The following is a 27,228-nucleotide window of genomic DNA, read 5'->3' as shown; positions in this document are numbered from 1 at the left end:
TGATGTCCTAACTGGTGGTTGACCAATTCAAAGTTTTGCCGGTTAATCAGATATCCGCAAAAATCCATAGCGATAGTTTTTCCCGCTTCTGGTCTGCTCTCATGACAACAGCGGCCTCTAGAGGTGAATCAATGTTTTACATTGAGCGTTATGTATGTTTGTTTATCCAGTATCCATTTTAGAAAATAGCGGTTGATTAATCCGTTATTAGCAAGTACGGTTAAACCTAGCTATCAGTAAAATCCACTATCAAACTCTAGTCCTAACTGGTAAAATGTCGAAATTCCCTTCCTCACCATCACCATTATTCTAAAAGGGTTTTGCAGTGAACGCTCGTTGCGCACTGATCTACTGCTCCATTATAACTAACGGCAAGGGGTTCAAAAAGAGCCGTAAAGGGTTTCTGTGTCATCTGCAGGCAATAAAAATTTTCTTCCTGTTACTATCTGCAAATGTGTATACACCGTCATGGCTGTCGTGTTCTCGAGCGCATTACATCCACCTCTTTAATCTGCATGAAAACCCTTCCAGCGTCTTTTTACCATTTTTGTCTGACATCTTTTGAATTTATGGGCTTGCTTTTTTTTTAATATTTTATTTTTTTTTATTTTTTTTTTGTTTAACTTTGCTTTTATGTTTTAAACCAGGGGTCTCCAATCTTTTACACTACAGACCAGTTTCATTTTGAAAATATTCTTCACACATATCTTATACACACAATATGGACAAAAGTATTGAGACGCCTGACTTTCATAGCCATATGCTTTTCCAAACTGTTACCACAAAGTCCAGCTGCATGCAGGTTCATGTGACGTGCTTTGAAACTGAAACAAAAATAGCACTCCAGAAAAACCAACGTTTTTTATACCCAAAATGAATAAAAATAACACATTAAATAAACAGCATGTGGCATCAGTGATTCGCCCCTAGAGGTCGCTCTTATACTGTACAATAATCCCCCGCTTTATTGCAGTTTTTATCTCGCGCCCCCGGTTTATCGCGGAATTGCATTGCCACATAACTAATTATTTTGGCTGATTTTTCCGGTCTCTCGCCGAGAGCACGATAGACCAATAAACTTATAGGGAATTGTTTTTTATGGAGTTTTATGAAATAATGAAATTTATTAATAAAATCTAATTATTATTTAAAATACGAAGTAAAATGTTAATACAGTACAGAATGTAAAGAACGCGGTGACGTGTATCTTTTAACTCAGTTTTTTTTTGACATCACATATCACAACTGTATACTGTACAGTACATGTACTCACTATAAATGTGACACAGTGCACTGTATTTCTACGAATTAACACAAAGTTCATCTCGCTATATTCTTGGAAATATTTTCTGTGTGTGTTTAAATTGTGTGGGAGGATGATTTACGGCTTAAGCAATTAAAAAAATATTTTTGGCGTCCGTTTATTGCGGTTTTTCGTTTATCTGCGGTTTTCAAACGTAACCACGGCGAATAACGGGATTACTGTATAACACAACCCGGAAAAACTATAGGTATGGATTTCTGTCGATGTTCACAGCAATCAACTAGTGTCAACAAACTTTTGTTCATGTAGTGTGTGTGTGTGTGTGTGTGTGTGTACAAATACTATTATATTATTTGGTAACATGAATAAAAAAATATAGTTCAGACATGATACACACTTTTACACTGGATATCCTGATTTATTAATGATGGTGATGGAGGGTTCTTGACTTTGTGTCTCTCTCTCTCTTTCCATCAGGTGGCGGCCTTACAGGAGGAAAAGAGCAGCCTGCTTGTCGAGAATCAGGTCCTGTTGGAGCGTCTTAACCAGTCTGACTCCATAGAGGATTTGAACAGCCCAGCCGGGAGGCGCCACCTCCAGCTGCAGGCACAGCTGGAGCAGCTGCAGGAGGAGACGTTTAGGTAAGAGATAAAGTGAGCTGGGGGACTGTTGTCCACCTCCTGTGAGGTGTTCCTCTGAAACAGTAGAGATAGCTAACTGCTTGAAGACATCCCACTGGTCATGAGTGTATTACGGAGAGCAGAACGCTCTTTGCCTACACGCTGATGTAGAGCTGAACGAGAGATCTGTGCTGTACGGTTTCCGCTGACCCGAGTTAATTCGGCTTCTCGCCACAGGATGAGTGAGTCGGATCTCTCTCATTTGAGCTGGGACTGTCAGGCTCTGCCCTTCCCGTTGGCTTCTGAGGGCCTCAGTCCCATTCAGGCCCTGCCCCAGTGGAGGTAACTAGAGCCAGGGCACACGGGGCATAGACACCCACCCTCTCACTGGGGCAATTCACGGGCTCAGGGGAAGTTGATTGAACTGACGGTGGTCTTTTTTTTTGCATCTGGGTCACAACTGGTCTGGTCTCGTCTGTCTGTCTGTCTGTCTGTCTGTCTGTCTGTCTGTCTGTCTGTCTGTCTGTCTGTCTGTCTGTCTGTCTGTCTATCTATCTATCTATCTATCTATCTAATGTCTGTCTATCTGTCTAGCTGATAATATTTATTGATTTGTTTTATTATATATTATTGTATTATGTTAGAATTTTATTTTAATTTATTTAAACAGTAGCTTTAGAGAAGTCTGTGTGTGTGTGTGTGTGTGTGTGTGTGTGTGTGTGTGTGTGTGTGTGTGTGTGTGTGTGTGTGTGTGTGTGTGCGCGCACGCGCCAGGCTTGAAGCGGCTAAAGACGACTACCGTATCCGCTGCGAAGAGCTTGAGAAGGAGCTCCTTGAGGTCAAAGGTCAGAACGAGGACCTAACATCTCTGGCTGACGAAGCTCAGTCACTCAAAGATGAAATGGACGTCCTGAGGTGAGACACCTGCAGTTCTGCGGTCATGACCTTTGTCTGTATTTTCTCTATGTCTGTCTCTGATCGTCCATCTCTCTGTTTCCCTGTCCGACTCTTGATCTATTTGTCTGCTCTTTCTGTCTCTTGTCCTGCAGACACTCATCTGATAAGGTGTCGAAGCTGGAGGCGCAGGTTGAGTCGTATAAGAAGAAGCTGGAGGATCTGGGGGATCTGCGGCGCCAGGTGAAGCTGCTGGAGGAGAAGAACACCAGCTACATGCAGAACACCGTGAGCCTGGAGGAGGAGCTCCGCAAAGCCAACGCAACCCGCACCCAGCTGGAGACCTACAAGAGACAGGTTCCCCCCCACACACACTATTCTGAACTCACACTCCGCATGCTCCTTATCGCTCAAGATAATGATGCTGGGTCTCTGCAGGTGGTCGAGCTCCAAAACCGGCTGTCCGAGGAATCCAAGAAAGCTGACAAGATGGAGTTCGAGTGCAAGCGTCTGAAGGAGAAAGTGGATTCGCTTCAGAAAGAGAAAGACGTAAGGACGAGCCGTCTCGCATAATGTCTCCCAGACTCCCTCAGAGCGAACGTGAAGATCTGATTTAGAATAAAATAGAATGCGAGTGTGCGTTGAGAAGAATCATGGACACCACGTCCTCCATACTGAAGAGGAGAGGGACGATCTGTCCTGTTATCAGCCCTCTGTTAAAAAACACGTCTCTGATGGTATGGCAGTGCATTAGTGTCGATGAGAGTGTGCGTGTCGACAGAATCAGAAAGTCAGGAAGAACCTGCAGAGACGAGCTGATTACGCAGATTACATCTCCATGCCGCGAGAGAGACGATTGCCCCCACGATACATACGTTCCTTTCTTTTCTCCTTTTCTTTTTTTTTTTTTGTCATTTCCGTCCTGATGAGTTTCTTCCTGTGCCATTATCACATGCAGACACACACATTTCCTGTTCTGTCTTTTTTTCCCTTCATCTTTTGTTCGGTCTTTAAGCCAGTTGATCTTAAAGCAGTTCAAAAAAACAAAAAGAGAAAGAAAAGAAAAAGCGAAAAGAACAAAACTGCATCAGGAAAAAGAAAAAAAAAACATTATTGGAGAATATTATAAATTAAAATGTCATTAAAGAGCAGCAAAAACTATTCTTATTAATAAATACATTCTAATCCTGGTTTATTATGACCTGGACTTACCATCAGTACCATCAGAAAAATAGTTACCAGAGGTTGGTCTTTAGATCAAATGCAAGTTCGTTCCACCATCTTTGTGCCAGAAAAGTGAAGAGTCTGGACGCATGTCTTCCTTGTAGCCTTAAAATATGTTGAGACCAGATGATGAGATGTTGGCGCCAGTTAAGCAGTGTTTGATGATCAGAGGGAGCTTTTGAACCAATTCTTGTTTAGTAAGCGAGTACCAGGATTTGAAATCTAATGCCAGCGAAGGCTACGCAGCAGAACTGCAACGTCTTGTAGTCCCAAGAGTGGCAGCTTGGCTATATCAGGGCTTGAACCCCGACCTTCTGATCAGTAACCCACATCTTTAACCGCTGAGCTACCACTTCTGGATAAGTTGCACAGCACTTTTAGAGGTGGAACTGTGTTAAATTAGCAGTGTATAAAAAACCCATGTGAGATCCTCCATTTATATATTTAGATTATTATAACTTGTATTGTCTTATGATTTAGATATGGGTTTATAATTGCAGTTTGAGTATAGAGTATAACGTGTGTGTGTGTGTGTGTGTGTGTGTGTGTGTGTGTGTGTGTGTGTGCAGCGGATGAGGACGGAGCGCGACTCTCTGAAGGAAACGATCGAGGAGCTGCGCTGTGTTCAGGCCCAGGAGGGTCAGCTCACCTCAGGTCAGAAACGGTCTACACTCAATTATACCGCATTACAGGCGGAGTTTAATGGTGTGGGAGGAGCTTGTGTGCGCTTGCCGTTTTTGATGCGTGTCTGTTTGCGTGTCAGTAGGTCTGGTTCCACTGGGCAGCAGCGAGGCCTCGGATTCACTAGCGGCAGAAATCGTGACCCCAGAGATCCGGTATGTTCCACTTTATTGATACTTTTTAGTGGTAGAAAAAACACACACATACCCTACAGCATGGGCACTCGAACCAGAAACTGGGAAGCATGCCTTCTGATAGATGTTTATCCAGTGTGTGTGTGTGTGTGTGTGTGTGTGTGTGTGTGTGTGTGTGTGTGTGTGTGTTTAGGGAGCGACTGATCCGTCTGCAGCATGAGAATAAAATGTTGAAGCTGAATCAGGAGGGTTCGGACAATGAGCAGATCGCGCTCCTCAAGAGTCTGCTGGAGGACGCAAACGCCAGGAAGAACGAACTGGAAACGGAGAACAGGTCTCTCTCTCTCTCTCTCTCTCTCTCTCTCTCTCTCTCTCTCTCTCTCTCTCTCTCTCTCTCTCTCTCACACTCACACTCACACACACACACATATATATATATGTATATATATATATATATATATATATATACGTACAGGGATGAGGGTGAATAATGTACAGAAGGTGCAGTAGATAATAATTTATGTATATATGGTAATATACTGTGTAAAGACCATATAGTGCATGTATATAATGTGTGTGTGATCGCTGTATTTCTTCTACCTCTCAGGTTGGTGAATCAGAGGCTCATGGCAGGTCAGAGTCAGGTGGAGGAGCTGCAGAAGAATTTACAGGAGCAGGGCTCAAAAGCAGACGATGTGAGTGACGCTCCCGACATTTCACACTACTCACAAAATCACAGATTTTCACGCCTTAATAAAAACGCTTTTAGCTGCTTTAAGGTGCGATGGACTTAACATTGCTTGTTTAGCTTCTTAATCGAGCTGAAATCGGCTGCAACTAAAGTAGAACGAATATGAGATACGAATACAAGATGAATATTTATTATAAACTAAGAGTGAATTTGTTTGGACGCAGCACAAATGATTTCATGTCAGTGTATTTCGGTCACTCAGTACATCAAGTAACTCGCAATAAAACAATAGAACAGCCGTATTTAAGAAGGTTCTAGAAAAAATAATAATAATAATTTAAAATACATTAAATACAAATGTATACAAAATGTTAAATACAAAAAAGTACAGCGAAATCCAGTGATGTCATAAAGCTTATAACTATAAGTTACAGCAAACTATAAGCTTATTATTATAAATTCTAATCCTAATTAAATTCCTTTTTTAGAAAAAGTCAAATTATTATTACCGGAATTGCAACCTGTGAAAACTAAACCCATTTAAATTGCCATATTACCTCAAACTGCAAATTATATAAATAAATAAAAATTATAACTAAAAATATAAAAATCGATTTCAAATTATTTGTACGTTTTCACCCCCCATTTTGTGCGTATGACACATTTTATTTATGAGACCCCGGAGCGGTCCAGAGTTTAGCGGATGGTGCCTCAGTAATAACAGTCCGTGGAGAAACATGGTGCTCCATGAGTAGTTAAATGGACTGAACGAAGAATTGAGGCAAATAATTAGCTTTTTTTGTATTCAAATTACTTTCAGGCCTATAATGGAGTTCATTCTATTTAGCGTAAAGGTCATCTGTCCTTCCACAGACGTCTCTCTTCATCCTCTAGTTTGGTTCTCATTTGACTTCATCCATTCCACACATCCTCCCTCTGTCTCTCTCTTTGTCTCTCTTTTGCGGACAGGACTGTCACAATCCGAGTCCTCTTTTCTCTATCTCACACTTGCTCTTCCCTCAGGTGATTGTAAGTACAGCATGGAGCCACTTTGTCCCTCTTTTCTTTTCCTCCATCTTTTACTTCGTGATGCGGCGAGCATGCCGATGCTAAAACTCACCCATGGAGCAGCTGCATGATCGATTCAAGCTCCAGTCAGATTGTGTTTCCGTACATCAGCGTTTCAATATCCACTTTTTTTGGAAATGTAGACGATTGAGTTGTTAGTATTGTTATAAGACAGGATTCAGTTTGGTATTTCAGTCAGGGCTGAATGAATTATAGCTCAATTCACGTGAATTTCGATGTTTTTATTAATACAGGGTGGCTGCAGGGAAAGGGGGAATTTTAAATCAAGAAGTTGACGACCCTGGGGTGTGGGCAATTGTGTGGATCCAGTGTGAGCTTATTTAGAACCCCTTGTCATTAGTTATTTTGGAGCAGTGAAATAGTGCGCAACGAGCGTTCGCTATAAAACCTTTTTATAAGAATAGTGATAGTGTGGGATTGTGATTCTGATAGTTGTTTGCAGGAACTATCGGCTATCAGCAAAAATCCATACAGATAGTTTTTCCGGGTTGTGCCTGAGAAGGTCTGCTGTCATTATACAGTATGAGAGCGGCCTCTAGAGGCGAATCACTGACACCACTGTTTTGTTTGGCACTCTTTTAACAATTTATTACATATATTTATATTTTCTTTTTTTTTTTTCTTTTGTAATAAAGTTCAGTACTATTTTAGTGTTTGTTTGTTTTTCAATCTAGTATCCACTTTAAAAACTACACAACTGTATTATAAAGCGTCGGTGAATTGACAGTTCCAAAGAGCAAGCAAATGAGTCTTCTGACTGGAGCTTTTTGTTCATTCTTTTAGAGAAAGAGAGAGAATAACTGTAGCTATTCTGTAGCTACTTGACTGTGTGCTTACTCATTAGCTGATGAACGCTGATGAGGCAATTTTCTCGCAATCGCTAATCTCATTCAGTTTGGGGAGATAAACCCACAGGCAGCATTTTTTCCAGTTTGTAATGGTTTATGCTATGTCACACTCGGGTACACATGGTGATGCGGTCAGCAAACAGGCCTGAACAGTCAATCTGGTGCTGCTGAAACTGCAGTAAAAAGTGCCCAGTGGGTTTACATGAACAGAAATGAATGTGTGCTGCCCCCTGTTGGCCGTCTGTTGGCCCTTTGCCCCCTGTGCTGCCCCATGTTCAATTATGTTAATATGTATTGTGTTCAAGAGCATGTTATACTACTGTATATAGTCATAATTTTATTGTCATTACATGTGGTAATGTGTTTCATCTCCACTAGAGGGAGCTGCTGAGTTGAAACGTCACTGCATGTGTATAAATGTATAAAAAAAAATGGTTTTTTTTTTTTTTGGTCTCTTGCAGTCGGTCCTGCTCAAGCGGAAGTGCGAGGAACATTTGTGAGTTGTTATATATAAAGTTGTATATATTTGGCATGACTTTTCCATCTTTGCAAAGAAAGCTCTGGTTTTCACACTGTTTTTTTTTGTTTTTTGTTGTTTTTTTTTACTCTGGATGTTTTAGAGAGAAACTGAGTGACGCCTCAAACGAGCTGCAGAAAAAGATCGCAATTATTGAAGACCTGGAGCCCAAATATAACGCAGGAGGTGAGCTCGGATGCGCAAAAAGGAGTCAAATCCCGCATACGAATTTGAATCTTGAATAAAGTGTTGTTTTTAACATGATTTGACAAAAAATAGAGCATGAAATTGATCCTGAAACCAGACAGATTTCTTCCGTACCATATGTTTTAACACCTACATCTGTTTCCAGCTCAGAGGATTGAGGAACTGGAGGAGGCTCTAAAGAAGAAGGACGACGAGATGAAGCAGATGGAAGAGAGATATAAGAAATATCTGGAGAAAGCAAAGAGTGTAAGAGACACCTCATGGTGTGTAGCCTATGTGATGATTTTTTTAAAGCCTGTGTGTGTTTTTAATGTGTGTGTGTGTGTGTGTGTGTGTGTGTGTGTGTGTGTGTGTGTGTGTGTGTGTGTGTGTGTGTGTGTGTGTGATCAGGTCATTCGAACACTGGACCCCAAACAGAACCAGGGTTCAGCTCCTGAGGTACAGGCTCTAAAGAACCAGCTACAGGAGAAGGAGAGGATGCTGCATTCCCTGGAGGTGTTTAAACATACATACACACACACACACACACACACACACACACACAGTGTCTCCGTTATAGTGTTTCCAGTGTTTAACAGTGATGTGTGTGTGTGTGCGTACAGAAGGAGTATGACAAGGCGAAGTCTCAGCGAGACCACGAGGAGAAACTGATTGTGTCTGCCTGGTACAATATGGTAAGCATGTGAACATTAATGATGACCACAGCAACTTCCAATTCTCAAATCTGATTGGTCAAAAAGGTGGTTTAAGAGGCAGTTTATATCATATTCCTTTAATAGTAGAAATTAGTCACCAATAAGATTAAACACTTCATATCTTCTTCTTTTGGATGCTCCTGTAGGTACAGGGTTCCTACTCATGATGGGAAAAGTATGAAAAAGTATGGAATTTGATTTGAGTGAATTTTCATGTCTGGATCAATATGGGAAAAAAAAAGATTTATAGTATCGCCTAATTCGATTTTCTAAAATATAAAATTACCAATTTGTTTAAAAAAAAATTATAAATTGTCCAAATATTCATTACAAGCGCTGTTTTTGTCTAAAAACGATCCACTTTCGATTCACTTTCTCTCAGTAATCAATAATGTTTAAAGTGATGGAGAGTTTTGTCCTATAGATGGCGCCATTGTCATACTGACCGGTATTCTCAAATTTAAACTTGTATTTAAAAAAAAAAACTTCTTAATGGAAGTCATAAATACAGAAACCCGAATTTTCTATTTATTTTTTTATGCTTGAAATTTCCTTTTTTTTTTCTTTACTATGTTTTGACAACAGCTAAAAATACGTGAATCGGCTCTTCGGCATTATTTGATCAAACATGGAAGCTGATGTTGCTCCTTTGCCTGTTAGTTCCAGTAATAACTCCAGCACCTGTCTGTTCTTTTAAAGGAGGCATGGCCTCTTTATCTGTAAGTCCCAGTGTAGGTGTGGCTATTTTGCTTGTCAGTCACAGAAAAAGAGGCGTGGCTCTCTGGTTTTACCTGTCAGTCTGATATAAAATGGGGTGTGGCCACTGTGCCTGTCAGTCTCATTTAAAGGTGTGGACTCTGTACCACTCTGTCTGAATAAATAGGGGGTGTGGCCACTGCCTGTCAGTCACATTTGGAAGAGATGTTGCCTATGCACCTGTCAGTCATTTTGTGGGAGGTGTGGCCTCTGTACCGGTCAGTCACTTTGAAATAAAGGCCTCAATAACTAAATAGTCTGAATGAAGAGGGGGTGTGGCTTATGCACCTGTCAGTCACATTGAAGGAGGTTTGGCCTCAATATCTAATCTGAGGACAGTCAGATTTATGTCAGTCTGATTAAAGAGGAGGTGTAATCTGAATAGAGAGAGGGGTGTGGCTTCTGCACCTGTCAGTCACATTGGAGGAGGCATGGCCTTGATACCTTTCAGTCAGAATAAAGAGGAGGCCTGTTTTTGCCAAATTGCTACCCATTTAATAGTTATTTCTGTTATTTATTATGGGACTGTTGATTTATGTTCCTAAACTCACTCTCTCTCTCTCTCTCTCTCTCTCTCTCTCTCTCTCTCTTTACTTATTTTTTAAGGGCATGGCTCTCCAGAAAAAGGCAGCGGAGGATCGTTTAGCCAGCACAGGATCGGGTCAGTCGTTCCTGGCACGTCAGCGGCAGGCCACCAGCACACGCCGCTCGTACCCGGGCCACGTGCAGCCCGCCACAGCCAGGTAGACCCCCCCGCTCCGACATCACCACGGCAACACTGTGGTCAAACAGGACGCCTGTCTCTTTCCCTGAGGCTGTTCCTCGCTATTCGTCCGTCTCCCTTTCTTCTTCTCCCAGCAGAGCATCAACACAGGGTGTTGAATCTTGTTTACAATCCCACTCTCCCTTTAAAAAAAAAATAAAAACTCTGGGGGATTTTAAGTAGAGATGCAAGTCGGGGGTGAGGCTGATGATGTAGATGATGATGTAGATGTAAAGGAGTGAAAGCTTGCTCTTACTGCAACCTTGACTTTTACATATCTTGTTATTCGAAAGTGTGTTTTGTTTTGTTCTTTAAGTGATCGCTTACTGGTGCAGTGTTTATTACATGCACTCTTCTGCAAGTCCAGGAAGTGATGTAGTCTGTCGACTGTTACATAAACAACGCTCGTTTATTTTATTTTTTTATCATCACCACATCCTCACGCTGTCAGGATGCACAGGAGTCCTCCAGCCATTACAACGTCTCTGATTACATCCCTTTCAGTGAAAGCCTTATCTCAGAACGCTGATCTGGGATCGGCTCGTTTTCCTCCATATCACAGTGCAGGATTTGTACAAATCCCAAACTAGCTGATCCCAGATCAGCGCTACGACTCGTCTCCAAAATAACCACATAAGGGAATACGAGCATTTATACACTCTCTCTTTTTTTCCCTCTGGGGTTCATCCTTTCCTTTTATCCTGCAGTGTTTTGAGCCTAGCGATATTATCTATGCATAAAAGCAAACACATTTTATATTTTCGAGAAAATTATCTCAAACGTTAAAAAAATTATGAGAACGTTTTTTTTTTGTTTGTTTTTTTGGGATTGTCATAGCGATTAGTCAATAAACGTTTTTCACAATATACAGGGCTTCAGATTTCCTCCATGCTGTAGCAACGATACGGTCACGATATAATTTTAATCCCCCCCTCCCCCGCCACCGTTCATTCAAAGATTACATCAGGGCTTCGTTTATTCATACTCTGTCATGTCACCTTTTTAAATGAAAGAATGTGCATTACGTGCAATAAGAACTCGTCGCGAGTCCCAGCAGACTTCAAGAAGACAGTCATCCGTTGAATCTATTGAAAATTGATGGAGTCACGTCCGTTTAGAGCCATTTTGGGGGGAAAACGTGTGAAATTCTTGCGTTGCATTTGATAAAAAATGGGGTGCAATGCCATTGCTGGGCCCTTGAGCGAGGCCCTTATCCCTTAGATAGGTAAGATAATTGAAAAGTCGCTCTGGATGTCTGGAAATGGCCAAAAAAAAACTAATAAGCAGTGTGAAAATAATGCTATAGGATCCTATGGACCACCCAAAGACAAATCGTTCACTGTGGATGAGATAAAGAAAGAAGTTACTTATTTATGAATAAAAAAAAAAAAAAAAAAAAAAAAACATGCACCGCCCACTACAGCAAATTTATTGCGATTTGTTCACGTTTGTACGGGTCGACTAAATAACCCGTCCTGGCGACAAAACGGTTCTGGCAGCCTCAAGTTTTCCCAGTTGTAACGCTGTGAAGATGTCGACTCCACGCTGGTGCGGAAAAAGTGAATTTGTATGGTTGTGACCTCCATGACCTCTCATTCGCCACACCTTAATTCGTCGGATCAACCTCAGATTCTCAAACACACCAATCCGACTCGACCCATTTATTATTGCTACGAGGTGGCGCAATGGTTAAAACTTCTCCTCAGAAGGTTGTGAGTTTAAATCCCAGCATAACTGATTATAAATGTGATATAAGTATAGGCATTTTCTCGTAATTTTTCTATATATATGTGTGTGTGTGGTTGTGTGTGTGTGTGTGTGTGTGTGTGTGTGTGTGTGTGTGTGTGTGTGTTTGTGTGTTTCATTAAAACAACACAAACTTAATTTAAACAAATTTCAGAAATGCTGACTCATCGTTCAGTCTTTCATTAGGTTTTCTAGTAAACACTATTTTCAGCTTTATAGTACATATTATATATTTGCATTTCTAGTATAGGATTCTCTTTTGGAGGTTTTGCGAGGGGAAGAATGTAAAAGACGGTGTTTGTTTTAAAAAAAATTTTAAAAATAGGAAAAACAAAAAACATGCTATAAATCTGCGCTATTACTCTGTAATCCAGTGCAACATACAGTTGCAGCATCAAGGCTTTTACTCAAAAACGTCAATAATATAATAATGTGCTTGTATAACGATAATAATAAATATACTTTTTAAAATAGACAATAAAATATTAAAAGTCTGAGGGGGAATAAGAAAATATACACTGTATAAACAAAAGTATTGGGACACCTGACTTTTCCAGCTTTATGTGCTTCTTTTCCTCAAACTGCTTAGAGGCACACAATTGTATAGGATTCCTTCGGATGCAGTAGCATGAAATTTTCCCTTCATTTGAACTAGAAGATCAAAACCTGTTCAAGCTTGGTGAAGATATTTTGTAAATGGTTTGGAGTGGAAGATCTCCTGCTTTAAAGTTCTGGCCTCCAGGCCTCCTCACCTCACCTACATCACTACGTGACTTTACGAACACCCTTGTCACCGAATAATTATTATAGCAGCAAAGGGATGTGGAATGGGACGTTCAAAAAGCACCAGAATCTGAAACCGATAAATCAATATCCAATCATCACTTTTCACGTAGCTTTGTTTTTTTTTTTTTTTTCTTTTTTTTTTTTATTATTCCCCCTACTTAATTTTTCACTTGAAGGCAACCAGATGTGATGTGAAATCGAAAACTTTGTAGGAATCGTCTGCATGTGACCGTCTCGAACCGTTGATGTTGGCATGGTTTCTTTTTTCTTTTTCTGTGCCTGCATCAGAAAACATACATAAAATGATAATCCACTAACAGTCATTAACATTCAGAAATCATCATGAAGCCATTTTGTTTGACCGCTGTCCATATCCTGTCTCTCTCTCTTTCTCTCTCTCTCTCTCTCTCTCTCTCTTCCTCCGCAGTGATGTAAAGGCATGAGTGTCTGGGTCGAGGCAGTGCGGCTGCATGACGTCGCCGCTTGCATGACAGATTTTCCGCTCTCGAATAACAAAAACCTCAACACACACTAACACCCGCCCGCTTCCGGTCCCGTTTCATCAGCATGCACGTGTGTCCCGCTTGTATTCCTCCGCCATCCCAGCATGCACCGGTCCGGGGCTCTCTGGCGGCAGGGCCTGCAAGTCACTGCACAGTGATGTAATAACCGTTATGACGTATCAACACAACGCAGGCCGGAACAACTGTCTTTAGGACCCAGCATGCACCAGTCACTGGGCGGTTCCTGAAATTCGCCTCAAAGTGATGTAATAAGTGTTATAATGTATCAATAGGTCAAAACTTTTGTATTTTTTATTTTGCATATTTATTATCATTTCTTCTTTTATATCTTCAGTCCTTCTTCTTTGGAGCAAAGTGTTACTACTATTATTATTATTATTATTATTATTATTATTCATTTTATGTGCATCGTGAACAAATCGCGAGCTTCTGCACGAAATTCTTAGTACTGTATTTTAAAAAAAGCTCCCAGATTTCCATCGCTTTTCTACCAGTATTTTGGAGGGGAAAAAAAGGTCATTAAGGAGTTTACACGTGAAATGAAAAGCGTATAAATCATGGATAGACACCTAACAGGAAGTGCACTACTTAAAGGACAAGGATTTATTTCCAAAGGTATTAAATGTCTTTTTCTTCTACATATCTGATTGTGAAATACCACGACCCCCAATCAGATCTCCGCAACTAATATGTGACGTGTAAATTGTTACATTTTGAAGCTGAGGCTGCTTTCACACACTTTTTTTTTTTTTTTTTCTTCTTCCGATAAAAAGATGTTTTATGGGTCATTTTTTATAGGAAATGGCTACGTGGTTTGAGCCTTTCAAAATGCTACCGTTTTGTTTTTGGTTACCGCAAAGCTTTTCCATAGTAGATAAGTACAAATTATGAAAAAGAAAAAGTTGAGTGCTTTTTTTTTTTCTTTCTTTCTTCTTGACCAATCAGAACGCAAGTCAGCATGGTGAAATTTTTTATTTTATATATATTTAAATTTCTCTTGACCAGTCGTATCCCAAGTTAAGGGGCCAAGCCAAAAACAAAGAAAGAATTTGGTGGTGAAAAATTTGCTATATTCTTTTTTTTTTTTTTTTTTTTTTTTTTTTTTTGTTAATAACCAATCAGATCACAAGTTAGGGGGATCCAAGCATCAAAACTAAATTATTTGTAATAAAAAAAAATTACTTTATCCGAGAAAGTTTATTTGAAGATTAAAAAAATATATAAATAAAAGAATTGACATTTGCTTTAAAAAAATCCCTAACCAAAAAACAACTAAAAGCTACCAACATGAAGAATGAAAGTGAAGTCTTAATAATAAGAGATCTACAACACGTTAAATACAAACATTTTTGATGTGATCAGTTCACCTTTTTTCCGAAATCGATCTCCATTTAATTTACTAATGCTAATAATACGTGTCGAATTCGAGCTAGGTCAGTTAGGTATCTGATACTAGCTACGATTTGTAAAATCGTTTCCATGGTGACACTGAACTTATGCGTAAGCAGCATTTAGAATTTGTTTGTTTCTGCAGAAGAAAAAAAAAAGTTGAAAAGCAGCCTAAAATAACTAACTAGCTAACATAGCTACCTAAAAATCCCTCTAGTGCTCGGACTCAAAGTATGACATCATCAGCCGGAAGGTCTCTGGTATTTGTGTCAAGGTTTACAAAAGGTCAATTGCCCAACCAGTAGTGTTGAAGACGATTAAAAGGGGCGTGTCCTGTTTTATTCATGGGGTTTTTTTGTTTGTTTTTTAAACCTCCAATCAAACAATAGCTCATACGGACTAATGCTGAAAATTACGTGCCCTTTATAAGTCCTGACACTTTCTCCGCTGCTTCTTGTTACTCCGCTGTTATGCCTCATGATATCCATTTTATGCACCACAGCACCATTTTGTTTAAGATTTATGGGCGTGTTTTTGAGTTGATGAATGCACAAGTAGGTAACAGTGTTGGCGCATTTGAAATTCAATCAATAAAAGAAATTAACTTGTATAACCGTCCATTAGCAGTGGATCTGCTCCAGTCAGACTCCTCACCTCGGTCAAAAACCCTCAAAAAATACAAGAAGAACTCAAATATGACATTTGACTACAGTTTGTTTCACGGTCGGGGTGTGTGTTTTTTATGCATAGGAAGATTTTACGTTTAGTCGAAGTAGCAAATTATCTTTCCATTTTGCCAAGTTTTATATCGCTTGTATACAGTATGTACATACTCTGTGTGTGTGGGTGTGTGTGTAAGACAGTGGAGGATGTTCCTGCTCACTAGTTTCTACATATATATTAAAAAAGGGAAGATGATGGATAATTTTCTGACGGATTATTCACTGTTTGAACTCTGAGAGGAAAAACAATGTGCTTCCTATGCTGCAAAAATGTACAGTTGGTAATCAAGTTGTAAATAAAGCTTGTATAAAACTGTGTGCAAATGTGTGCATTTCTGTATTTTATACGTATATTTGCGATGATTGTGAATAATGTATTTGTATTTGATTATGATGTGGTAGTAAACCATAAACCATTAAACATGAACATGTACTTATACATACATTCACACTGCAGATGGATAAATAAATAAAGATTACTATATATATATATATATATATATATATATATATATATATATATATATATATATATATATATATATATATATATATAGTAAATTTGTCTAAATAGTAAAAAGATTTAAAGAAGCAAATTATATCCAAATAATATATGGATAGAATAATCTAAAAAATATATTTTATATATATATATATATATATATATATATATATATATATATATATATATATATATATATATATATATAATAATAAATGTTAGTGCCTAGATATAATGTAATTCTTTATTAATTTCATGTGTTGGTTTATTTATTAATGTATGTGTTTACACTCTGTGGTCAAAAGTATTGGGGCACATGACTTTTCCAGCCAGTTGGAGACAAACATTGGATGTAGTAGCATGAAAATTTCCCTTCACTTCATTGACCCAAACCTGTTCCAGCATGATGATGCCCCTCTGCACAAAGCCAGATCCATGAAGATATGCTCTACATGGTTGGAGACGGAATATGCAATAGAGAAATGGGTGTGAACACTGACTGCACTGCACCCTTGCGTCTGAAGGAAACTCCAGAAATCTCCACAAGTACACTCCAAAATCATGTGGAACATCTTCCCAGAAGAGTGGTGGTAATTATACCAGCAAATGGGGAAATCAATGTGAAATGAGAAAGCACATACAAACCTTATTTATTCAGGTGTCCAAAATGTTGGGTCTGTATAGTGTATTTATATTAAATCGTACACATATTAATTGATTTACCGTATGCTGAGAGATCACATCATCACAGCCTGAGATCAGAGTTTTAATGTGGAGTTATTTACAGGTCATGGCCTGAAAGAAAAGACACAAGATCATGCACAGAACTCTGCACTGGCTACATGATTTTCCTTCCATGGAGCAATTTGGAATAATCCAGACCGGAGATGAAGCAAAGAACTGAACACACTTTGATTACTATCATATGTGTTGGATGGATGTAGGACACCAATTTACTGTAGCGGTATGAATGGGGCCGGTTTTGGAGTTTCGGCTTCACCGTGTGTCTGTAGGTAAAGACAAGCTGGAGCTCGTTAAATACAATGACGTATGACCGGCGTTTAAACTTTGACCCCAAGGTCTCAACAATTTTATTCAGTAAACCAAATTAGAAAATCTCTGTCTGGTAGGTTAGTTCATACACTCGACCAATCGGAGTCCAAAGTTTGATCATGTGACTAATTTCACTCATCAAAATTTGTAATCATATCCAAAAACATCGAGGAGAAAATCCACTGCAATCAGGACGCTGAAGTCTATAACAGACATGTGATCCGATGAAGAGATCCAGCTGGTACCGAATACCCATAATGCCTCTTTTTTAAGCTGTTTAACAGAAAACAAAGTTTAACTGTTGAGCTCTTGTAGCTATTATTTTGAGACCTTCTCAATAAATATAATGCAAATATGGTGATATTTTACATTTGTCGATTTTTCAATTGTGATTGGTCAATTACACGATCAAGCCTAAAATTATGGAATTATAACATTATGAGCAGTGAAGTGAATAACACTGATTATCTCTTCATCATGGCACCTGTTAGTGGGTGGGATTAATTTACTAGGCAGTAAGTAAACGTTTTGTTTACAAAGTTGACGTGTTAGAAGCAGGAAAAATGGGTGAGCGTAAGGATTTGACCAAGTTTGACAAATTGTGATGTCTAGACGACTGGGTCAGCGCGTCTCCAAAACTCAGCTCTTGTGGTCTAATAGGGTCATGGGCCGAGGCGTATTGATGTTCTGCTAGATTTTGGAGATTGTGTGTTTGTGGAGATTTATTTAGTGACAAGGAAGTTAGTAAAGTGAGATACTGATGTGTCGGTGTGGTGATGAGGCCTGGGGTGCAGTCAAATATATATATATATATATATATATATATATATATATATATATATATATATATATATATATATATATATATATATATATATATATATGGGCAGGGTTGCCAGGTCAATGCAAAACCCATTATATATATTACATCTACATTTAAAAAGTAGCTTAAAAATGCATAAGTGGGGGGGGGGGGTGATGGGGCAGGTTCTTTTCCTCATTCTCACGTGTGTTACAGTGATTTCAGTGGAGTTAAAAAAAAATTCACAAAGTTTCCATAACGTCTGCTGCTGCAGACTACAGACTGAAATATCACCCATGTGCTGTTTACATTATGAGCACACACTGCAGACTGTGGCGTAAATACTGTAATTTGGACTATTTCTATTCAAAAACCTTGCCTGTGCCACATGTTCTATGTGCTCTCAGTGTCCAGAGGGCGAAAGGCCACCTTGATTTTTTTCGTTTTTGGAAGTTCGCAAGTTCTTCCACAGCTACACCTCAGAGCATCATCTCCACACTTGCACAAATAGTCCCGTGTCTGAAATCGTTCACTTGTAGATTAATCCCTCTCTGGTGCAGGACAGTTAAGTTCAGTTAATTATGGGATGTAAATGCAGTGAGACAGTGATCAGTCACCAATGATGGTGGTGGTTAGTGATAGGCCAATTTGAACTCTAGTGCTTATGGATTGTTAAATGAGGACAATGGAGGTCACTGATTGGTCAATGAGGACAATGGTGGTCAGTGATTGGTTGAAGAAAACAGCAATGCTTAAGTAAGGACAGTAGAGGTTGGTTTAGTGAGAACTGTGGTGGTTGCTTGACAAGAATTAGTAGATCATTTATTAGTAGATGTATGCGCTGGCGTTCAGAGATTTTTACTTTACTTCACCACATTTCATATCCAATATCGTACTTTTTACTCAACTACAATTTGGTAAATCAGTCGTTCCTTTTTATTAATGAGTTTATAAAATTTCAATTGGTCAAACACGCAGCAAATCACCAATCACTTATTTTAATTGGTGCTTGGTGGTATCTACTTATCAACAACATACATTTCAGCATAAGTTCAACAGCAAGAACAACATTTTAAGTGTATAAACTCCTGACTCTTACTTGCCACAACACCTGTGGCCTCATTTGCGTAATTTTTTTTTCAAGAAGGTTTTGGGCTCATGATTTGGTGGTCCGTAATTGGTCAGTGAGGACGGTGGTGGTCAGTGACTAGTTGATGAGTAGCCTTTCTCCAGCTTGCTTATTTGTAATCTTTAAGGGTATGACTGAATTCTGCCAATGTAAGCGTAAAGAGAAAGATGTGGCAACAATTCCAGCTATGGCAGGAATTAAGTGGTCAAGTGGTAAAGCAGACTTTGAAGCCTTGACTTAGTGTTAAAATATGATTCTCATCAGCCGACGCACTGCGCAATCAAGACCATCTGCCAAACCTGACGCGTAACTTTGAGCTGCTTTCACTTACCCTGACTCCCTATAGGCCTATTGATGTCATTTGGAAAACAGATAAATTATCCCTGCCACTCAAAGCAAGCGCATAATACTTATATTCTGGTAACCCCTGGGGAAAGTTTGACCACACAATGTTCTCATTAAAAAAAAGTCTTTAGTTCGAATTTCAAATGTGGTGTAGCGATGGAAGGACAAAGTGCTCTAAGGGTGAGATTGTCGGTTTTGTGGTGGTGGTGTGGGTGTGTGGGGGGTTGTTGAATTGGAGGGGTCTTCAAAATCAAGCCTGAAGAATGTACTTCTCTGAGTCACTTAGAACTTCATTCAAGTGACTGCACCTTTTTGGAAAACAATGACCTTTGAACTTTTGACGAAAAGCCAAACCAGTGACTTCAGTTTTAATTGCTGAAACCCCATTCCTTTGGAGCGCATCCACTTGATGCAGATGTCGTATCCAATAACTTTTCCATCTCTTGCTTGATGAATGCAATCGTTTTAAAGACTGATATATTCAGATCTGCGTTTTTGTTGTGTTGTTGTGCTTGTTGCTTTTTCTCTGGGCCTTGATTAAAAACACAAATGAGGTGACACAGCATGTGACAGGAGCCATCCTTCACTTTTTAGAGTAACTGATTTATGTGCGATTGTGCAGACGCCCATGCCGGATGACGTTCCAGTAAAAAAAAACAGGGAAATTTTCACAGAAGCGTTGAATAAGCATAGCTAACCAGTAAAGCGTGCAGGTTCGCTGTTCACTGAGCTAGTCCTGGCGAGCTGGGATCGAATATTTTGGACTTTGCTCCATTTTTGTTGGATGTCTTGAAGTTAGCCATAAGCTCAATTAGCTTTAGAATTGCCATCCTTGTGGAAATGTAATGATGGGAGATAGAAGGTCTAGGGTTACATGTGTCTGATTTATTGCTGCAGTTTTAAGTAAAGCTCTGGTATTTTCAGTAAATTTGGATTAAAATCTCAGCACTGAGATAGGACTGACAAAAGTATTGGAACAACTCAACTTAAATCTCTTGAGGCCCCAAAATGCTCCAGCATAAAAATTCCCCTGTGCACAAAACCAGCTTCATGAAGATATGCTTTAAATGGATTGGACTGGAAGATCTCGAGTGGCCTGCTATTGAGCTCCAATCCTATTCAACACCTTTGAAATAAATGTGACCGCTGACCGGCTCGTCACCTCACCTACATTAGTACCAGACTTTACTAACAACCTTGCTGAATGAATCTCCACAAATCTCCACAAGCACACTTCAAATACCTTCAGCCGATTTAATGGTTAGTCCACAAAACTTCTGACTATATATTGTATTTCTGGATCTTACCAATCATTTCAGGCTGTTAGTAAAATGTTTCTTTTTTGCGAGGCAGAGAATTTAGCTTTTCTTTTTACAAATAAATGCTAATAGAACAAGCTTTTTGTTTTAAATATTTGGTTTACTGTTATATCAGGCAAAACTGGGTAAATTTGATGTTTGTTTAAGATATTTCTACTTTTTCGCATTCTTAGCCACTTAAATACAAAAAAAAAGAAGAAAAGTCCTGCTGAATGAATCAAACGATTGTGGCTAAAGAGCATGCCGAGTTTGCACTTGCAATGCTCAACTAATGTGAGGTTAATAACTGTTCAATTTGGGGTTTAAATCAAAGTTTTACACAGAAAATAGTTTTATTTTGACAGTAGCTGTTACGCAACACAAGGAGCTAAAGCCGATAAACAGCCTTTTTTAAAATCCACAGCAAATAAATTTAAATCAGAAAGTTCCAGAAAAATGTGGACAGTAACCCAAAATGTGACAAATAAGAAAAGGTAGAACAATAAGGCTTGGAAATGTCAGTCATATGAACGTATTAGCAGTAAATACTTCACTTTTAGCGTTTGAATCTCATTATATAGATCACGAGAAAATTAGTTTGTAATCATGAGAAAACAAGAAAGAAAACAAATATTATAAGGCATTGCCTCTTAAGACTTCCGTATGCTTGATGTAGATCATGATAAATTGCCTGGATTCATTAACTGGCCAAACTGAACAATCGGTCAACCACTAATCAAAGAAATGCTTCTTTCTGGATCAGAGTTAACAGTCCATGAGGTTGCGGTTGTGCTTTTCCACCACAAGGTTCCAGTAATTAATTTGCTAGAAATTCTGCTTGAGCAGAAAACCCAGTGCTGGAAATCCTGGACCTTCCATCTCCACACTTTTCCAAGAGAAATGGGAAATTGAGGTAATTTGCATTTTCTCTTTCCATATGTCCTTATATGCTTTTTGTCCTGCACATACAGTTCATTTCCAGTGTCTATCTATTCAGAAGATGTGTAGATGGATCCAAAACTCTGTGTCAATTTTTCATGCAGATGGATAAGAATGTGTAATTGGAACTACGGCCTCAAGTCTCGACAACCGTGATTTAACGAAAGAAAAGAACTCTGAACCGAACCGTGCGTCCCAATTCTGTCTCGCTATAATGTGAGTCATTGTGTCTTTGGGAGTGTGGAAATAAACGTGTAAAAATGAAACCGCTATAGATCACGCAAAATCTATAACCGCGAAGGTGTGTGAGAATCCCAAAAGGGAGGACAGAAGAGAGAAGATAAAGCCAGGTTGAGCAATAGTTCATTCTCCTTCACTAAGATTGTCTCTACATCCATTCCGGGTCCAAATCAGTCACATTCTCTCTCGGAAATATCGCTCCCTCCTGCCTGTCTGGCCTTCTGGAGCACGCCTCAGCCAAAAAAGCAGAGGCCAAACTCTAATTACTCCATCAGTAATTACACACATCAGGCCTACAGCCAGTGCTGTCTGTTCCAAAGTTCATATCGTTCTTCTGACAGAAGTGTTATTATAATTTACTCTCTTCACCATTCAATCGTTTCATTTTCCACGGATGACCCGCATCGTGAATACGCTCTCAACAAATGGAGTGTTTACATCATGTCTCAGTTATGTTAATTGCAAGCTTCTGAATGAGTAGTTGAAAAAAAAAAAACTTTTGGACTATTCAACATTTTATGTTTAACATCTAGTTATCATTTGGGAGTGTTTTGGATTTTTCGGAAAGCTCGGAATTGAAATCTTGACATGAAAATTTTTACAGTTTGCAACAGAATGCCGGTGTACTAAATGAAGTGGAAAATGTATATTATAATAGTGATTATCTTTTTATTTAAAATACGTTACGTTTTAATTAAAGCCAAAGAGATGGACAGCTCTGGGTCTGTGGAAAGTTTCATGGAGCTTTGTTGACAAAAAGACAAACAACTTTGAGTTATGGTGTCACATTATTTGCAGTCTATCCTAAAAACACTGGATGTAATGTGGGAATACACTCTGGACGAAAGTTCTGTCCATCTCAGGGCAGCATGCACATGCAATCAGACGAAGGGGCAATTTGTTGAAGCCATTGTACTGGCATGTGATGGGAAGTGAGGAAACCTGTGGGAAATTGGAAGAATGTGTGAAAGTCTGCAGTGACCTAAACTCAGGATCAAGCCAAGAGACCTTGGGGGTCAGTACTACAATGTTGCCACCCAACCATTATAGAGACTGGACATAAATTATACAACGGAAAAAATCCGATAGTTTGCGAGAAGCCACGAGTGAATCGAAGGTTCGGAGTAAAATTTCAAAGCAGAGTTTGTATAAATAAATTACATACATCACAATAAATAAAAAATCTTGAATCTTGAATCCATAACGCTAGCGCTATTGATTGTTTAGCGTTTTCATGCATGTGAAAAAACAAATCTTATTTCTGGTATGGAGTAAGAAGCCACAGTGGCTCAGCGCTAACTCAAGTCTCATTCTAAAACCCTTGGCATTGTTGTGTATGTTTTGACGTTAAAACACTAAATATCTCAAAGCGCTGAAAAGTGCGACGAAGAGACTAAACAAACTTGCGTTCCGCCACTTTATACGTTCCTGAGGAAACTCAGATTTTAATTATGTTCCACACGTAAAAAGTTTTGCATTTGGTACACATGGGTACCGAACCGAAAGCCCTTTACCAGAAAAAATCTGTATGAACACGTGTACCATTACACCCCTAATAGATATATTAGGAGTGTGTATGTATATAATATAATATAGTATATAATATACAGTTTAGCATCAGTTCAACAGCAAGCAAAACATTTGGAGAGAAAAAAATGATGGTAGAAACTCCTGACTTAAACTCAAACAGGGATGAAAAGAGGATTTTGGGCTCATGATAATTTATTAGATATCAATCAGTGTTTGACTTATTAATATCATTCTATTAATAGAATTGTGTGTTTAAAGTAACATTAGAGTCTTTTAACATAAACTGAGTTTATTAAGCAATAAGTCTTGTGACACAATTTATTATAAGACATTATTATAGCTACAATAAATCATAGAACTTTGGATACTCAAGCACATTTAAAGGCTAATACCTTTGTACTTTTACTCAAGTGAAAGTTTAAAGGGACACTTATCCTTTTACTGTGTAATATTTTACAGAGTGTATCTCTACTTTTACTCAATTACATGCTTTGTGTACTTCATCCACCACTGACTATCACACCCATATGTGGTTCCTCTCCAAGTTGTTGCTAGAAAGAAGTGCTGAATTGTATAAATTGTATTTATTTTATTTTATTTTACATTGCAATTTCTCTTCACTGGAACTAAGACGACTAAAACCTGTTTAAGATTGATAATATTTCTTTGCACTGTGCAAACTCCATGATTATTTGCTTGAAAATCTGAAAAGCCTTTCCAGAAAAGTGGAGAATATTGTAAGAGCAAAAATGGCTCACAAAACTTCGGTATAAAATCATTTTAAATATCAGATCATTACTTCTTGCCCGGACACCACCATTTGTTGCCAAGCCTGGTTGACTGACTAATTGCAACTTCTCATAAAAGAGGTTGGTGCCATGACCAGTCACAAACCAGTGCTGTGATGGATCTTTTTCAAAATAAAATAAAAATATACTGAAATTGTTTCTGGCTGGACACTACTATTCCCAAGTCCACTGATACCATCAGGTGTCCTTGCCAAGCTTGACTAACTTCTACTCCAGTTCATTGCCCATCTGGACCTTCTGATTCACGCTCTTTACTGGAAAACTTGTTTCATGTGGTTGCATGGTCTGTTGCAGAGGTATGACTGTCTTAAAACTGTTGTTCTATTGAACACTTCCTCACGCAAGACTTTTGGCAAAACATTATAATTTGAGTAAATGAGTAATGTTTAAAAAATGCCCTTCCCAGTTTTTACAAGCACAAACTGCCAAAATCGATTGAACAACTATCTTTTGAGGGGCTTTCTCGGGCAGACCGCAAGCTCAACCACGTTTACATTAGTGAGAGATCCAATGGCTCCATTGCAGCTGTATGGCAACATTTCAGCCTTGTTCGTTTTCACACGGCCATTCAGTATTCAGTTGGGCTGCTTTTGCTTTGTCGTATTAATATTAACGGTAACGGAATACGGCTGTAAACTGCCCACCGCCTCGCTTTTTCACCCTCATGCTGCGACTCTTTTTGCCTCTCGGGCTTTGAAGAGAAAGCCTATACACCTCAGACCACATTAGCATGCCTAAGGTCTGCTGACACTCCCCGGGACTCCTGCGGTCCTTGGCCTCCACTTCAAGCATTGCTCTCAGAGCAGGAGGTTGAGTAGGTGTGTTCAGCGCAGCAGAAAACGGCATCCTCTGTGATCTGCTCAGATGCTGACTCTACCCTCTCAGGGACTGTGGTGGAATTGGGTAAATAAGGAATGATAAGGTCTGGGATTTTATACTGAAATGGTGTGATACAGCAGGAACTCTGTTTTGATTTGTGCATTAGCAAATATTTATCGTTCCATCTTATTTCTTAGTTCTTTCACTTTTCTTTTTTTCATTTACTTTCCATTGTTTTGAAATCTCTCTTTAAAACATTATGGTCCTTTATTTTCCATTTGTTTTATTTTCATTTTCTTATTTTGTACCCTTTTTCTTTACTTTCTTTTCGTTTTTCATTTCTGTTCTCTACAGGACTTTTTCCCATTCTGTCCCATTTCTGTTCTTTCCATTCTGTACTGCATTTTTTCCCCCAGTTTTGTCCTTTTTGTTGTTTTAATTTCATCCTGTACTGTCCATTTTCCTTTCCTGTCCCTTTCTTTCCTGTTCTGTCCCTCCCTGCTCTGTTATTCTTCCCTGCCCTGCTCTATCCTTTTCCTTTCTTTCCTTTTCTGTCCAGTAGTATTCGGTTTCATGCTGTCCTTCCCCGTCCTGTCCTGCCCTTTCCTCGTTCTTTTCTGTTGTTCAGCGTTCCTTCCTTAGCTGTAGTTGGTCTTGTGAGCACAGACAGAACACTTTGTCATACATGTGATGTTTAGGTTTAACAGCACTGATTGGCCTTCTAGCCACAGACGAGCTGCCGATTAGATCCACCATGATGCTGAAAGGATTTTAATGAGGACCAGAGCTTGGCTCCATGCGTTTGGGAAACTGGCACTGCACGCTCACACCAGAGCCAAACGATGGCCCTTTCAGATCGACAAACAAGTGAGCATATGTCTTACCTGTTTAGTTTGGAATAAATCCTGGCAGATTGGCCCGGAGACCCGCTTTGATAAAAATTACACTCGGATCTTTGGCAGTCGAGCGTCTCTCCTGTCTCTTTTTCAAAATAACTAAAAGAAATGGACTGGAGGTGAAATCATTTTCATGTGCAGATTTGGAAAGTAGATTTGTGTCCACCTGGCTTGCTGCTGAAGCGCTCAGTGGTCAGAGCAATCGTTTTTTACGAGCTGGAGTGGAAGACCGAGAGCAGATGCGATCAACATATGAATTAAAAGTGCGATGAATAATTTATCAAAGCCACAGGCCGACTTCCTCAACCTCAAAGGAGGAGTAGTGTGTGTGTGTGTCTGTGTGTGTGTGTGTGTGTGTGTGTGTGTGTGTGTGTGTGTGTGTGTGTGTGTGTGTGTGCGCGTGTGTGATAAAATCAGCTCTGAAATGGATTTACTGCTGATGAAGGAAAAAGATCTGTAATAAATATCCTTCCCGAGAAGTCACACATGAATCATCACATAATTCACAAAACGTGTTTTTTAATTCGAAAATGAAAACCAAATGATAAAATAATGATGAATAAAAGAATTTATTGCTCAGAACGTTTAATATTTACACATTTTTTTACATTTGCTTCACTTTAGGTTTCTTGGCATCTCATTGTGTGGGACTCTTAAACAATCCAGATATAAAATAACTGTTTAACCATCAGTGGCTTCATCCAACATTCTGGCTTCACTCTGAGAAGTTCATATGGATCACTAGGTGCTTTTCAAAAGCTTGAAGAGAGCGACAGGAACTCCAACATTGTCCAACAATGTCCTCTTCTTACAGTGTTATGCCACATTCAAAATCTTCATACACTCATGGCAAAACAACTCTTCCCCTACCCAGCCCTGCCCAACTCTGCCCTGCCCAACCCTGCCCTGCCCAACCCTGCCCAACCCAGCCCTGCCCAACTCTGCCCTGCCCAACTCTGCCCTGCCCAACCCTGCCCTACCCTGCCCTGACCAGCCCTGCCCAACTCTGCCCTGCCCAACTCTGCCCTGCCCTGACCAGCCTTGCCCAACTCTGCCCTGCCAAACTCTGCCCAACCCAGCCCTGCCCTACTCTGCCCTGCCCAACCCTGCCCAACCCAACTCTGCCCTGCCCAACCCTGCCCTGTCCAGCCCTGCCCAACTCTGCCCTGCCCTACCCAACCCTGCCCAACCCAGCCCTGCCCAACTCTGCCCTGCCCAACCCAGCCCTGCACAACTCTGCCCTGCCCAACTCTGCCCTGCCCTGCCCAGCCCTGCCCTACCCTGCCCTGACCAGCCCTGCTCAACTCTGCTCTGCC

The 27,228-nt window shown here is 39.6% G+C and overlaps 1 protein-coding gene across 7 annotated transcripts in view; it reads left to right on the top strand.

Annotated features, from left to right (window-relative positions):
* Positions 1 to 15,868, top strand: part of hook3 (hook microtubule-tethering protein 3) — a 30,016-nt gene extending 14,148 nt beyond the window's left edge. The window contains exons 9-24 of one of the 7 annotated variants that reach the window (XM_083531100.1): positions 1,742 to 1,905; positions 2,122 to 2,226; positions 2,659 to 2,799; positions 2,934 to 3,135; positions 3,217 to 3,327; positions 4,572 to 4,656; positions 4,766 to 4,838; positions 5,011 to 5,151; positions 5,425 to 5,512; positions 7,907 to 7,941; positions 8,066 to 8,148; positions 8,315 to 8,415; positions 8,560 to 8,664; positions 8,772 to 8,843; positions 10,227 to 10,363; positions 13,343 to 15,868. In XM_083531100.1, the coding sequence (XP_083387226.1) occupies positions 1,742 to 1,905; positions 2,122 to 2,226; positions 2,659 to 2,799; positions 2,934 to 3,135; positions 3,217 to 3,327; positions 4,572 to 4,656; positions 4,766 to 4,838; positions 5,011 to 5,151; positions 5,425 to 5,512; positions 7,907 to 7,941; positions 8,066 to 8,148; positions 8,315 to 8,415; positions 8,560 to 8,664; positions 8,772 to 8,843; positions 10,227 to 10,363; positions 13,343 to 13,358 (1,659 nt within the window). In that variant the 3' untranslated portion in view covers positions 13,359 to 15,868. Of the gene's footprint in view, positions 1 to 1,741; positions 1,906 to 2,121; positions 2,227 to 2,658; positions 2,800 to 2,933; positions 3,136 to 3,216; positions 3,328 to 4,571; positions 4,657 to 4,765; positions 4,839 to 5,010; positions 5,152 to 5,424; positions 5,513 to 7,906; positions 7,942 to 8,065; positions 8,149 to 8,314; positions 8,416 to 8,559; positions 8,665 to 8,771; positions 8,844 to 10,226 lie in introns of all 7 variants that reach the window. The other 6 variants (XM_083531101.1, XR_014531759.1, XR_014531760.1 and 3 more) reach the window with 6 other exon arrangements.
* The last annotated feature ends 11,360 nt before the right edge of the window (positions 15,869 to 27,228 follow it).

Source organism: Silurus aristotelis, assembly GCF_946808225.1.
Source record: "Silurus aristotelis genome assembly, chromosome: 26".
Lineage (NCBI taxonomy): Eukaryota > Metazoa > Chordata > Actinopteri > Siluriformes > Siluridae > Silurus > Silurus aristotelis.
Note: the sequence above shows the minus strand (reverse complement) of the source record. Positions and strands in the feature narration are given on the sequence as shown.